General features: G+C 42.5%; 1 protein-coding gene across 3 annotated transcripts in view; it reads left to right on the top strand.

Moving 5' to 3' along the window:
* The window catches only part of KCNK2 (potassium two pore domain channel subfamily K member 2), a 195,653-nt gene that overhangs the window by 71,538 nt on the left and 108,321 nt on the right, over nucleotides 1-15,794 (top strand). For all 3 annotated transcript variants that reach the window (XM_019821797.3, XM_003999292.5, XM_019821798.3), the window contains exon 2: nucleotides 2,895-3,205. In XM_019821797.3, the coding sequence (XP_019677356.1) occupies nucleotides 2,895-3,205 (311 nt within the window). The remainder of the gene's footprint in view (nucleotides 1-2,894; nucleotides 3,206-15,794) is intronic.

Genomic DNA, 15,794 nt, shown 5'->3' with positions numbered 1-15,794 from the left:
GGTCGTAATTTCGGCTCGGAGGCAGATCGATCCCCGGCTCCTCCACTGGCTGCCTCTCCCCCACCCCCTCTCCCGCTGGTGCCTGGGGCTTTGGCATCTATCTGCCTAGGCTGTGGGTTTGGGACACCTTAAGGGAGTTTCCGAAGGAGGAGGAGGGTCAGCCCTTGGGAGCAGCCGACCGGCAGGACGCATGGTGACCCTGGTCACACTTGTTGCCCCTTGCGAGGTGGGACAGGCGGTGGTGCTGAAAAAAAAGCTCATTTCTCTTGCTATTGAGTCGTCAGCCGCGGGCCCGGCGCGTGGAAGGCATACCCGTGTGAGGATGGGAGACCTGGATTAAGAGGAGACTGTGATGTGCTAGTGGCAGAGGAGGGAGGTAGCGATGGTGATGACAGTGTGTGAAGGGACGACTCTTTGATTCCTTGTTCTAAGGAGCACCCCTGCCCGATCATACATCAGACGGCGTGGAGATGCAAACACAGAGGTCCCTTGCCCATGTTAGCTGGGGAGGAAAGGCTGTTGTTTTTTATTTTGGTATTTCACCAATTGCTGTCCATTCCGTCTGCCAAACGTGCATTTATATATATTTCTGCTAATTAAAAAAATAAGGCAATAGCTTCAAAGAATTAAACTTCAGCAGGAAATGTATTAGCTTAATGCACACACACAATCTTCTAAAAACATATCTGTTTCTTTCCCCCAAAAGCATATAATTATGATGTTTTAGTGTGGTGTTGGGATTTGGGATTGGGATTTGGGGGCCTCAAGGTAAAGTCTCGGTGTTCTCCAGTTCTGCCGACCCGAAACCTTTGGTGTGAAACACCAGAAATATAAGAGCACAGAGAATTGGAGAGGAAAGGCTTGGAAAGCTTTCTCCAGAGAGATAATGTGGATTTCTGTTATTTTGATTCCGAAGATGGCTTAATTTTAGATCACGACCTTTATTTTTCACTCAGGACACACTAAGTAGCTTGGAGGTGGAACCGGGTAGCTAGTCGGCAGGTGACAGTGATATTAGCTGTTACCAGCATGTCTATTAAAAAAAAGTTATTTTTGATTAGAACATTGAACACATAGATGCTAATTTTGAGTGAAGTTGCCTTTCTAACTATAAAGGTGTTGAATGTTACATTTAACTCTGTTAAAGGTGTCTACTAGTTTGTGGCCTTATTCTGAGCAGGGGACCGCATCAGGAGGGAGACGTGTTCATACCTGTATACAGCAGGTTGAACCATAGGAAGTTGCCGAAATGAGCCGTATATATGTGGAATCTCCACTTGGAGCCATGGGTGCAGCTACTCTGTCAGAGCTCTGATTTCATCTCTTCGAAGTCAGAGTCGTTCGGGGGTTTGATTTGCTGGTTTGAGGCGCCCTCTCTTATCTGCCATCACCGTGCAACACTGCTTAGGGCTAGTGTCTCAAATAGCTTTGTTTGCAAAGCTTCTTTGTCACGGGCAGCCGAAGATTTAGGAACTCAAACAGGTAGTCCCACCACCAGTGGTGGTCAAGAGGGCAGGGACCCCAGCCCTGTGAAAACTGACACTTTCCATTCTCTTCTCCTTCTCAAGTAATTTCCGGTTCCTGTGAGGGTCTCTGGGTGCAGTTCTGCAGTGATTTCTCATATACTTACCTGAAAGTGTTCTTTCTGATTAGGCTTTTATTATAGACACCAGAGCAATTTTACTTCTATCTATGACAATTGTGGACTCTTAAAGTGATCGTTCTGGTTGAGTCGGTGTTTTGTTTTTTTTTTTTCAGGTCCCCCTGGTTTTTGTTCTTGGGTTTTTGTTTTGGTGGTTTGTTTTGTTTTGTTTTGTTTTGTTTTTTGGCTATTCTATTACCTCTTTTGGTTCAATGTTGCCTTTCCAATCAAACATTCTGTATTAGATAGCTTATTCCCTCCTTAGCAAGTGAAAATCTAGTATCTTTGTATTTTCTAAGAAGAAATCCATTAATGATATTTTTGAGCAGCTGAGATAAATCATAAATGGATTCAGAGTCACCTCAGAGTATATGGGAATTTGTAAGAGAACACATAAATCCACGCTAATGGGGCAGTTCGCTTCGTACAGAGGGTCTAAGGTGTAAGATAAGGTTTTAAATTATTTGTTCTGGATAATGTTCACTGTTGACATGGAAGCAACTTCTCATGTCTTAGCAGCACCTAGGATGGTGCCAGAGAGGTAGCAATACTCTGTTTTTTTTTTCAAGATGCCAGAGATTGAAAAGTAAGATGTAGAGAATGTTTAATTATGAATCACTTTAGAGGGTAGGCAACAAAGAAATGATTGGGCAATTGAGTGGTTTGCTTCCCATCATGTTTTACCAGAAAATGACTAATGTTTTACTTTGAGCAACAATGTTTGGATCACAAATTCACTTATAATACAATCCCTTTATTACAACGAATTTCTAAATAAAAACAACGTTCTTGATGTCAACTGCTTGTGGTACAGAGGGTTAAGTTCTTGAGAACAGAAATAGTCCGTGAACCTTCTTGATGAGCATTCATGAGATCGTTTAGTACCACCAACTCTTAGGAGTTCAGTCTTTGCTGACTAGCAACGGTGAACAGATGTAAATTTAAAAGTTCATGAGGAAGAGCTCAGGCATCTTATCTTTTTTTTTTTTTTTTTGTAAGTTTCTTGGTCCACCTCCTGTTTCCTTCCTCGGCTCTGGAACCCCAATAGCAGCAGAGAGCTGAGACCCCGCCCCTTGTCCTTGAACCTTTATGTATGGTCCCAGAGCAATCCAGTAGGAACACTCAGGTTGGTTCCAGAGCTTCCACCAGGAGAGCAGCGGAGTTGAGTCCGCCTTTGCTCATCCCCTAAAGAAGCCCAGCCATTACCCCCGTACCCTTCTCCAACCTAACCTTCACTCTCTGTTGTTGTCAGTGGCGGCACCTGACTTGCTGGACCCTAAATCTGCCGCTCAGAACTCCAAACCGAGGCTCTCGTTTTCCACGAAACCCACAGTGCTTGCTTCCCGGGTGGAGAGTGACACGACCATTAATGTTATGAAATGGAAGACGGTCTCCACGATTTTCCTGGTGGTTGTCCTCTATCTGATCATCGGAGCCACCGTGTTCAAAGCATTGGAGCAGCCTCATGAGATTTCACAGAGGACCACCATTGTGATCCAGAAGCAGACATTCATTTCCCAGCACTCCTGTGTCAATTCGACCGAGCTGGACGAACTCATCCAGGTAATAACGGCACAGAGGAGTTGTTACCCTGCTTCCTCTCCGGGGGAAAAATGTAGCAGTAAGAGGAGGCTACCGGTAGCACAGTGGCACACCCGTGGGGGGCCCTGTTCCACTTTCGCTTCGGCATTGACTTCCTTCTGGCTTAGCCGTCCCCTTTCTGCACGTCTTCCCTCTTGTCTTCTTCTCTGTCTTCTTCTGCTTCGCCTTAATTGCTCCCTCCTGTTCCTTCTTATCTCCTGCGGCTCCTTCTCTCCCACTGTCTCCCTGATTTCTCCTCCTTTGCCCTGTCAGACCTGCCAGTGGACACCCGGGGGACGTGGGGCTGCCTTGGCGAGGGCCCTCGTGGTTAGATTATCATTGCCGACTGACAAACATCGCTGTGGCAAAGGAGTGGAAAACCCAAGGTAGAAAAGTGCTTTAATCACGCCCCGGGCCGTCCTAAGATACAAACGATGAGCTTGTGGCATGACCTTCTTGAGACGGGTGTCCCTCATGGGTAACAAACTGTAGCTCACCTCTTTAACCCAGCCAAAGGATCACTCTGATAACTGCCTTTTCAGGTGCCCAGAGAGAAATGATTGATCCTTGCCTCTCTAAACCCCAGCTGAAAGCAGTTTACTATTACACAGAAAAAGGGAGTTTTTGCATCTTAAAAAATAATTTATGCGGGCTCTATAATGGCGGGACAGCGTCTTTATGGAAAAATATTTTGTTTTAAAAGTTAATCGCAGAATGATTTAAAAGTTTCAGTTAGGCTCCTTGGAAATGGCTGTATTTTTGTCGTAGATTCCTTCTGTTGTAGATTGTAAAACAATTCATTGGTCAAACCAAGAATCGGGAAGCAAGAGAGCCCCAGGCTGTTCTTTCAAGGAGACATCTGACTGGTTGTTGCAAACATTTTAAATGTACAGATATTCATTTTCTTATAGAACCTACTTTGCTTAACTGGTGTAAGTCAAATTGGACTCGAAATGATCTGAATCATGTTTTTCCTCATCTTATATTTGGTTTTACATCATTTGAATGAGTTGGAATTGTAGATTGAAGGAAGAAACTCTTACTGGTTTTAATCCAGTTTCCTATTCGAAGGCCTTTTCGCTCTTACTTCCCTTTTGCCATGGATCCCCAAATGCTACCGCTGCCCTTCGTGCCCCTGTCTGTTTGTAGAAAGCACATACAAGTTCCTATTCAAGTCTCATTGAAAGCTATCAAAGCTACTGTCCTCTAACTCTTATTTAGCTCCTACTGTATTCAGACACTTTTGCGTCTCACCTATTTGATTTACACTTTGGAAAGGCTCTTCAGACACTTGCATACTGAATCCTGTACTGTTTTTAGATGATGACAATATTTTCGGTATTGACAGTGGACCTGCCAACTAATAGCACTGTCCCAGCTACCCCATTACCTGTTCCTACATGAGATCACTTTCTCTTCACTCTGTCTTTGTGCCACAGTTTTCTAAAAGGTACTCAGATAATCTTAAAGATGGGGCCCTGGGTGGCTCAGTTAGTTAAGCCTCCAACTTTGCCTCAGGTCATGATCTTACAGCTTGTGGGTTCAAGCCCTGCATTGGGCTCTGTGCTGACAGCTCAGAGCCTGGAGTCTGCTTTGGATTCTGTGTCTCCCTCTCTCTCTGCCCCTCCCCTGCTTTCTCTCTCTCTCCATCTCTCTCTCAAAAGGAAATAAACATTAAAAAAAAAAATTCCCATTTCCCTAGGATTTTAAAAGAAGAGCTCTAAATTATCTTGGAAGTAGCACGGGGTAAAAGCCTAAACATTGGGATCAGATAGGATGTGTTTTAAATTCCAATTGAGCACTTTTCTAGAAGTGTCATCCTGAACAAGTAATTTTCCTCTCTAAGCCTAAAATGATCCATCTGGAATGAGGGAAGTCTATCTATCAAACAAGGTTGCTGTGAACAGTGAAGAGATAATCCCTGTGCAGCATTCAGGATATCGCAAAGCGCAAAGCGTTAGGTTTGTTTGCTGTTCTTAGTTGCACAGCCCCACCCCTCCCCTCCCCCCACTGTCCCTTTATGGGGTTGAAGTGTCTGATTCAGATAGTTGCGTTCTTACCATCTGAAGTGGCGTGATTGGTCTTGAGCTGGGAAAAGAAATGCCTGGAATTTCAGGACAATGCTGAAGGAAACCCTGTATGGATTTGAAATTGGTCCCACTGTTCAATATTACCTAGATCTATTCATACCTGTCAGAATAACTTGAAGGGCATGGCAGGTGGGGACAATCTGGAGGTGGAGACTGGTCATTTTTGCTATATTGTTTTTGGAAGGGATACAGACAGAGCTCAACAATGACCTAATCTTTTTCTTTCCGCCCCACACAGGAATCTATTTTAGCTTTATTAATATTCACGGCTGATGAGAATTTTTGCCTCTTAAAAATATCAAGTATTTTATGCTTATTCAGAAGTTGCCTGTTGTTTATTGCCATATCATGCATCTTTATAACCCCATAGATGTAATAAATTATTTTATTCTCTTTGAATAAAGTTTCTTCTGATAAAAGAGATGTTTATAATGGCATGGTTTCAGAGATCGAGATCGGTGTTTAAATAGGGAGAAAGGCAAATAAGCCAGTGATCTTTTTTTTTTTTTTTTAATTTTTAATGATTATTTTTAAGAGAGAGAGAGCAAGAGCCGGGGAGGGGCAGAGAGAGAGAGGGAGACAGAATTCAAAGCAGGCTCAAGGCTCTGAGCTGTCAGCATAGAACCCAACGTGGGGCTCGAACTCACAGATTGCAAGATCACGACCTGCGCCGAAGTCGGATGCTTAACCCATTGAGCCACCCAGGTGCCCCGCCAGTAATCTTATATTAGAATTACATCTCATTCATACGATCCTCGTAAGTGTCCGTGGGTCTTTCCCACATCTATTTTCCCATTTAATCATCCCTTAAAACCTCACGAGTAGGTATGTTAGACAGTGCTGTCACAGCATGAAGGACAAGGAAGCTAACACACAGCAGTCCCAGTGACTTACTCCAGACACCATTATTAGGATGAGTGTTCAGGTCCTCGGAATCTTGATCTGCTGTTATTCCCAGGAGTCTCTGCTCTTTCGGGGTTTGGCGTTTTTCAGTGCTGAGAGGGGGATCAACTGGAGAAGTTAGAAGTTCAGTCCTCATATTAGTAGAGAAGGAATTCTGGATTTCTTTTATGAAAAGAGTGAGGAAGGAGGAGGACATGGGTAGTCAGACTGTAAGGCCAATGTCAGGTACAGTTAAACTAATTTGGCCCCAGGCCCCAGGTTATTAATTACACCTCCGCCTGGGCTATGGTAACTTCATACCAGGCTGTGCTCGCGTGAGAGGGTGGGTTAGAGGAGGGAGGGGGGAGAAGAAAACGGAGAATTAAGGCTCACCAGAGCACCTGCTTCTTCTGCTACCTAGTCCCAGCATGCGCATCCCCTCTGAGTGCCATCTTGACATCAGCCCGCCAAGGCAAGATTGAAGAGAGGGCAGAGATATCAAGACAAAGGCATCATTGCTGGGCTGAAGTGCTTTGACCACTTTGATTTGCAACATCCGTTACATTTAAGTTAGTGTCAGTACGGAAAAACACAAGCAAAGACTCTGAAGTTTTAAAAGCCACGAATACCATTAACGATAACCAACATTTAATGAGCACTGACTGTGTGCCAGGCACTGTGCTAACCTTTTCTGTGTATTGTCTCATTTAACTCTTAAACAGCCATATGAGCTAAGTGACTTATTATCTGTATTTAACTTAGGTGCACATTGAGGCAGAGGGAGCTTAAGTTTCCAAGAGTACAAAGTGGTGGAGTGCACTGTTATTTAAACCTAAGTGGACGGACTCCAGAGCTTACGCTCTAAGGTCTGTATTTACTACCTCTAAAAAAATTAACAAACGTTAAGTTTGCTGTAAAGCTTCCTGTCATTCTATGTATCAGAGTGTAATGGATATCGAATTACAGTTCTCCGCACCTAGCGATGTATATTATATAACCTCTCTCTCTCTCCATATAAAAATGGAGCGTATATAACCCGGATTTTAATATTCTTTTTGGAGAGCACTTCCTGGTTTTCTCCTGCTTGAATGCGGCAAACCAGTAGAGGCATGGTTACAGTAGATACACCTTAGCCTCAACCTAGTTATTTACGTGTTTGCTGAATCAATTCTGGGATTAAAAAGACAGGGTAAATCTCTGATCTCTACACTGATAATAAAAATACTTCATGGGAGATTTGACTTTTATTTTCTCACGTGAGCCACACACCCGCTGCAAGGTAGGGAGGGAGGGTATTCTGCCTATTTTGGGGTGAAGAAACTGATACATTTGCATGAGGTCATATGGCAGCCTCAGGCCTAGATCTCTTGAAGCCCTCCTGCTGAGGGGATTATATTCTCTTTGCACTATTCCTTTCTTCTCAGTTTGGTTTTTACTCCTATCATTCAGTAGCATTTTTTGAGCATGTGTTGACCTTCGTGCTAGGTATGGGGCAAGTAAAATGATGGAAAAAAACATAGTTTCTCTTAAGGCGCTCCCTCCAAAGGACAAGTGGAGGAGGCCACTATAAACACAGCTACAGTAGAAGTGCTTAGAGTTTGGAGCTAGACAACTGAGGAAGAAATTAACCACTTAGTGAGAGTTGGGAAGACACAGAGAAGAGGTAGAAGGGTAACTGGATGTTAAGTGCGGAACCAGAGGATTCTAGGGGAAGGCAAGGGGATCAGCAAATGTTCTAGGCAGAAGGGGCATGATTTGCTCCAGTAACTGAATGATCTAGATTGAGGGGCAGGGGCTTCAGCAAGTCTAACAAGGTACAACAGGGCCTACTGTACCGTACCAGGGGGGTGGACTTCATCCTGAGCCTGTTCACCACCTGGGGTGGATATGCCATTGGGACACTTGGTTATGTTCCTAGAATGCCAGTGAACTTTAAAAACAAAACCAAAAACGTTGTTTTATATCAATTATATAATCATTCATTCAAGACCACTTCATTGAATTCCTGCTATGTGTGTTGTCCTAGGTACAGAAGTACAGTGGAGAGTAAGACAGGTGAAAGCTCTTGGCCTTGGTGAGGTTACATTCTGCTGAGGGAAGAGGATGTGTTAGATAGTGTTAAGTCTCAGGAGAAAAAATAAAGCAGCGAAAAAGGTTAGGAAATGTTGGGTGGTATTGGTGATTAATTTTACATAAGGTCACTGGAGAAGCTTCACTAATATGGTGACTTTTAAGTAGAGGGAGTGAGGGAACCAGCCAGGTTTGGGGAACCACACTCTGGCAGAGGGATCAGCAGTAGAGATGCCCTCCCTGACGCGAGAGTGTCCCTGGCAGGTACAGGAACAGCAAGGATGCTAGGAGGGAGTGGTAGGAGATGACATCAGACAGGTAGCGAGGGCCAAGCCCTGTAGGGCTTTGTAAGTTATAATATGGAGTTGGCTTTTTGGCGCACATGAGTGTCCTGCTCTGGCTTGTTTCCCCAGGATCACTCTGCCTGCTGAGTTGAGAAGAGATTGCTGGAGGCCGTGGACAGAAACAGAAGGAACTGTTATTTGGCTGTTGTAATAACCCTTGTGATAGATGAGGGGGGAGCTTGAATTGAACCAACGTGGTAGGAAGGGGCCATGAGATATGGTCAGATCCTGGAGACACTTGAAGAGAGCCAATGGATTTTACCAATGGAGAAGACTTACAGTGAAAGGGTGAGGAGTCAAAGAAAACACCAAAAGTTTTGTCCTACGGATCTAAAAGAATACAGTTCCCAATTTGCAGACGTGAGAAAAAGTGCAGGAGGAGCTGGTTAGGGGATGATGTCAGGCGTTTAGGGTTGGGCCTTGCACTGACCGTGTCAGTTAGACAGGGTTGGGTTATTGAAAAGATTCTCAGGACCCAAATAATAGGACTTCTAGATCTCCAAGGCAGGAAAGTGATGAAATGTAACAACAGCAAGGATGGGCACCGTAGGCAAAGGTTGTATCACAGCCAAGGCCTCCCTCTGCCAGGCCAGGACATACTTCGGTCAAGAGCCACCAGTATGTGCATGGAATACCTTGGAACCAGGTCTTGGCTGATCATATCCCTGCTGTTCACAAAGGTGTTTTCTTGCTGGGTAGCCAGCCTCAGTGGCAGAACTTTTCAAGAGTCTCACCAAGGTGCAAATCATCCGTCACGCCATTACCAACAAATAATGTCGACAAGCTGGTCCTAACTCCCAGAAGCTACTCAAGCCATGGTTGGAAAGCAACACTCTTGGTCAGCATGTCTCACACGCTGGGGACAGTTCTGTGCAGGTACTTCAGCAAAACAGCTTAGGCAGATTCCAGGCCAGCACAGCCATGTTAAATTTGAGATGCCTCTGAGGAGATTCAAGAGTGGATGCTGAGTGGGAAATGGGATGTGTAGGAAAAATGATGCTGGAAATGTGGGTTTGGAGTTCAGGGGAGGGGTCAGGCTGAAGGCTCATATTCGGAAGTCATCATTTTACAGAAGGCTTTTCAAGTCAAGACATTGGATGAAATCACCTGGGGAATGAGTACAGTTTGAGCCAAGCAGAGGTCCTGGTATGACCCTAGGAGCACTTCAACAGGTAGAGAGTCCTCTAAGGAATAAAATCCAAAATTCAGGTCCATTATTGATTTACAACCTAACATTTCAGGAACACAGCTCTCATTTGAGGAAACTGTGTCACCCTGTGCCCCCAAACCCCTTGGGGTTTTATTTTTCCTTGTCTTTAGGGAACCCTTTAAAGAAAACATTTAAGAAATCTCTCAGAGGCACCTGGGTGGCTCACTTGGGTAAGCATCCAACTTCAGCTCAGATCATGATCTCATAGTTCATGAGTTTGAGTCCTGCATCTGACCATGCAGAGTTTGCTTGGGATTCTCTGGCTCTCTCTGCCTCTCCCCCACTTGTGTGCGCTCGCTCTCTCTCTCTCTCTCTCTCTCTCTCTCTCTCTGTCTCTCTCTCAAAATGAATAAATAAACTTAAAAAAAAAGAAGGATGTCTCTCAGCATGGGAGCTTTTGAAGGTGTTTAAATGGGGAAGTCTGTGTTGGAGGTTATGACTTTCTTAAAGGCAAATGGGATGGTTTGGCATATTAAAAGCAGAGTTTAGAGCTGACTGGATATGGTAGTGAGTGATGCTACATGATTCTATACATGATAGTTTGGTGGCTGTCATTCCAGTTTGTATAAGCATCTGGCTTGTTAAATATTGGGCTTCAGTTTTGGAAAGCAGTCACCTTTTATCATTTTATTTATGGACACAATAACTTGTCCAGAAAGCTCCTAAAAGGGCTTTCTTATCAGTGCCTTTACCCTTCTTGTTCTCTGGATTAATCTCTGGAAAAAGCACTGCAGATAGTCTAATGTGTCAACTTCTTGTATATGTCATAATGTTGTAGTTTGGATTATTTTAGCAGATTATCCAGGAGGCACTTAAACGACTGGGCTTTGGTGGAGAAGATTACTCAGGAATGCAGTCTTGAGAATTACAAGAGGGAATGATGCATCAAGGGAGATACAGAGGTCTTAAAGAAAACTTTGCCAATTTCCAGTTTCCCTAGGACTCGCCCATGTACTACTGTCAGTGAACAAACTCCTGTTTGCCGCCCCTTCCTGCCCATAGGTTCATGCTCTCTGACATTCACAAAGTAACAATCGTGTCTCATACAAAATCCAGGTAATACAAGAAGGTGCAAAGGAAAAAGTAAACATCTAAAATTCCTCCACCGAGAGGTGGCCAAGACCCACACGTATTTCCACACAGAATTTCACGTGCGTGGGATCGGGTACACAGGCCATTTTACCGGCTCCATTTTTTGCGCACCCTTGTGTAGGGGACGCTTCGGGAATATTTCACGTCTTGGCTTTAGATATCGTTTAAATCCCCACATACCTTAGGTAATATCCTTATCAGTAAGAGAATGAGGTGATATATATTTTTTATCTCTTTCAGCTGTTTCTCTGCTTTTCATTTTTATGAATATTTGAATATCCCAGCTGGATCCAACAGTAAACAGTAGTTCAACTAGCTCACTATCTCTACTCTTAACTGTGCTACCGATGGATGTTGGCAAAGAGTGCCATGGTTCCTTCCACAAAACCAGCTTTAAAAGGGATGGCTTTTAAAAGGGATGACGCTCAGGCGTCATGACGTTAGGAAAAATCTGGCATGGATCTTATATTCAGAAACTTAATTGTCTACACTGTTTGAATTTCATTGCGTTTCAGCGTGTACCTTCTCTTGATATGTCTTGCATTCTACTCAATAAAGTTTTACTTTTCACGTGATCTTTCATAACATTACATCCTTTATCAAGTTTTAGGCCATTTATTTGCCTGATGAACTTTGTGGACTAAGTCATGTGGTTCCCTTCTAAAGATAGCGACATTATCTTTCTCATTTTTATCCCCTACCACATTTAGAATTCGTTCTCAGGCAGCTCCCCTGCTTTGAAAATCTGTGATGATGTGTGTCTTAGGTCTCTGCCTTTCGAATAGTTTTGTTTTGTAATCTCTCCCTTAACACTTAGAGTGGCCCCTTGATTATTTTACTTATCTTTTTTTTTTTTTTTTTAACTGCTTTCTGCTCAGTTCAGACTTTGATAAGTGTCGATTTGAGCTGTGGGCAATGTTCCAAAGAGGACGAGTCATACTTTAGCGCAAGAGTGGTCTCTGCTTTAATTCTTTCTTTCTTTTTTTTTTTTTAATGTTTATTTATTTTTGAGAGAGAGAGAGAGAGAGAGAGAGAGCATGAGCAGGGGAAGGGCAGAGAGAGAGGGAGGCACAGAGTCTGAAGCAGACTCCGGGTTCTGAGCTGTCAGCACAGAGCCCGACGCAGGGCTCGAACTCACAAACCGTGAGATCAGGACTTGAGCTAAGGTCGAACGCTTAACTGACTGAGCCACCCAGGCGCCCCTGCTTTCTCTCTTTTTCCTTTTCTTCCCCCCTGTTTTATTTCTATTACCTCTCTGTTACTTTTCTAGTTTTTTCTCTGTTGGCATTGTTGAATGACGTCCTCAGGCAAAGAATCCCAGTGACTCTGGAGGCTTCTTCTAGGTTATTGAAAACACTGTTTGAAAAGGGGAGCCTGGTTTATTTTCTCCCAAATCCATTAGTTTTCACTTAACAAGGTTGAATGAATCTCAAGCCTCATTTGTATGCCTTTTTTTACCCAGGCTTGTGAGGTTTTAAAAATTTAATTGAACATTGAACACTTCACAGTCTTCAAGATCACGGTGGTATTCCTATAGTTTGATAGTTTCCTTTTTAGTGTTAAATTAAAACATCACATAACAGATACATAGATTTACATTTATCCCTTCAAATATATTTATTGTATGTACATTTTTAAAAACGGTTAAAACCTTTTTTAAAGATCTGTAACGAAACATTTTTATAAGGGTTGATTTCGATGTCTTTAGTAAATAATCCTTTTAGGACTACTTACATTTTGTGAACTGATTTTTCTTATACTCTTATGTGCCCCCTGACAATAGCTGTTTGATTGGCGAAATGTACTTTCTCTATGTAGAATGGCTATATTTCCCCCCTATGATTAGTTATCTTGCGTATATGTTTAGAAGTATCCTTTACTGCTTTCACTCATTTTGCTTTTCATTTTTCTCAGAAAACTCCAGTTTATTTAGAATTTCTTGTTATATGTATGTAGGAGAGCTCTAATTAGTGTGTCCTCAGTCTATAATAACGTTGAGTGAAAATGCCAATATTTGCAGACTGGTAAGTTAAAAAGTATGTATTCCTTGGAGGGGTATCTAAGGAATCAAAATTTCCCAGATGCTTGTGAAGTATAATGTGTTCTCTGGTGATGAAGCAGTAAAGGGAGCTTTGAGAAATAAGCAAAGCAATGAATGTCAGGACTGTGGAAAAGGAGAAGAATGTCAATAGGCACCATCAGACGATCACATGGCTTACATTGATGCACATTTCAGGGAAAAGAGCTTCTAATCCTTCAATTTTCTATTTTTAGGATCCCAGCATAGTTTCTTGACTCTTGTAAAGTTCCTTTTCTGCAGTTGTGCTTCTGTTTTTACTTTGCTAAAACTCATTTATAGAGGAATACAGGGATTCACCAGAAACTCAGAATTGCTAAAACAGGTGGTGTTCCTTTTGGGCAAATGAAAAAGTCCCCTTTCCTGTCACTGTTATTCGGGTCCTCTACAGGTCGGTTAGGGAACATTTGATCCAAGTGACAAATACAATGGAATGAACTCGTCTCTCCTTGCATGTGATGTGCTTTCAACATCTGGGTGATGCTAATGGTACCAGGGAAGTGGATTCTGAAATTTATGGAGGAAGAGGCACTGGTTTGTGTCCATTTAGAAATTTTGATGTCAACCCCAAGAGCAGAGATATGTCACGTCTCCTCTAGATTGGAAAGGGAGTTCTTAGGGAGACTTTGTGTTAACCCGAGAGTCACCATACTGTGGATCTGTGGTGCTGTGTGTGTTCCCAACAGGATAACAGTGTGGTCAGGATTCACTAACAGCTTTCCAAGCAGGGCAAACCTACGTGGAATAGGATGGAGAAGCAGAGTTATTACAAGCATTTAGAGTTCTTATATTTTATTTTTCATGGGGAATACAGGGAAGGTCTTAGTTTCCTTAAAATGGCCATGGAAATGCTTACAAACTGTGATCTTTAATGGACAGCGTATTTTCATACAGCGACACCTCAGATGATCGGGACCTCGGTGTTTCTTCAGCAAAGCTAGTGAATGTGGCAGAAATGTTTTTAGTCTTGACTTTAAAGCGTGCCTTGGTGGTCATGCTTCTTTTAGGTAAAATAAAATTCACAGTGTTAATTGCGTAACAGTCCATAAGAGAGTTGAAATACTGCTGGGTGGGTTCCAACATTCCTGTTGCACTAGCGGTTGGTAATGGTTTCTCAGCACATTTGATTTACTCTTGCTTCTCAGACAGTGAGGTAGGCTGCCGCTGTTTTCCATTTGTCCTGGTCCATGCACCGCTCATTGAAGGCAAGACAGAAGTGGAGATGATGATTCCCGGCTGTCACAAAATAAAATTTTGTAAGACAAAGTTCCATTTAATCATGGTCAAAATAGCTTATCATTCATACAAGAAAAAAAAATTGATTGGCAACATAGTTTTCTGAATCTGATTTTTTTTTTTTTTTTGGACATTTGGCCACACACTGAACATCCTGAGTTCTTTTTCTGAATCCTCATTCAGAAATATTTCTGTATTCATGTACCATGTTCAGATAGCATATTAGTGTTTATAGAGACCTGAGGTAAGACAGTTGGTGGGAAAGTCTGTTCCTCTAAAGGAAGAAGTAATTAAAATGCATTCATTCATTTATTCGTTAAACATGTAATAAGTTTTGAAAGGCGTTGTTCTAAGCAGGGGGCATAATCCGCACGGATTATGATTGTGTGGACTGACAAGAGTCCTGCTTTCTTGGAGCTGCTGTGCTAGTGAACAAAGAAACACCTCAACAAGATAATTTCAGAAAATACAGATGTCCTGAAGACTGAACAATGGCTTAATGCCACAGAATGATGGGGGCCGTGCTCCTCTACAAGAGCTGTGTTCAGACACGCTTTCTCTTGGACAGGTGACATTCACGATGAAACCTGAATGAGAGAGGGTCAGTCCTGTGAAGATCTTGGAGGGCAGGGAGGCGTTTCAGGAAGAGAAGGCAGCAAGTGCAAAGGCGAGAGCATTCTTGGTGTGTTCTGGGGCCCGTGCAAACACCAGTGGGGTTGGGCCATCATTCGTGTTGTGAGGGAAGCAGGCCAACACCTTGTAGGCCTTGATAAGTGGTCTTGGTTTTACGGGCAGTGGGAGATCAACAAATGGAAAATTTTAGAAGGAAACAGAGTATGTCATAATGATCCTAGGTGAATACTCTGGTGACCTGGTAGGGGGAAGAAACAAAATAAAAACAGAAAGATTGGTTGGAGAAATTTTAATGAAAGTTCATTTTGGAAAGAATTTTAAAGACAGAGGCTGAGAAGGGACAGACAGGGTTTGGGCCAGAAGACTGTCCTCTCTTCTCGCCTTTCAGGAAGAGATGCTCAAGGGTGGTGATCCAGGTAATGTGTGTACTTCTGGAGAAGATAAAGAGAGAGGGGAGGTGGCTGGTTGAGGGTTCTGAAGCTGATACCACATATTCAATTCAGTGTGTCTAAGAAGGAGATAATTTTAATGAGCAGAGATAATTGCTAGATGATTTATTTTATTTTATTTTATTTTATTTTAATTTTCTTAAAATAAATTCTACTTTCAGGATAAAAGATTGTTGTTTATTTTACTATCTTTTTAAAACTATTTTCTATTTAAACCCTTCCACAATCGTACTGTTATATCTGGACATGTTACAGCTAATATGCTAATGTAAATGATTGGATAGTTACTTTGTCCTTAATAAATATAGATTTTCTTCTTCTTTTTTAAATCTGGTTAACAAGTTCCAAAGCTTCACAATGTTTTTTTATTTCTGGAAGATGTTTTATCAGATGATGACATTTGGCTCTTGACTTGAGCTGGCCTGAAAACCTATTTCATGAGGCTAGTTTTAAATACTTCGGCTTAATTAAAATTGTCAATAATCTTA

Source organism: Felis catus, chromosome F1 (assembly GCF_018350175.1).
Source record: "Felis catus isolate Fca126 chromosome F1, F.catus_Fca126_mat1.0, whole genome shotgun sequence".
NCBI classification, from domain to species: Eukaryota; Metazoa; Chordata; class Mammalia; order Carnivora; family Felidae; genus Felis; species Felis catus.
Note: the sequence above shows the minus strand (reverse complement) of the source record. Positions and strands in the feature narration are given on the sequence as shown.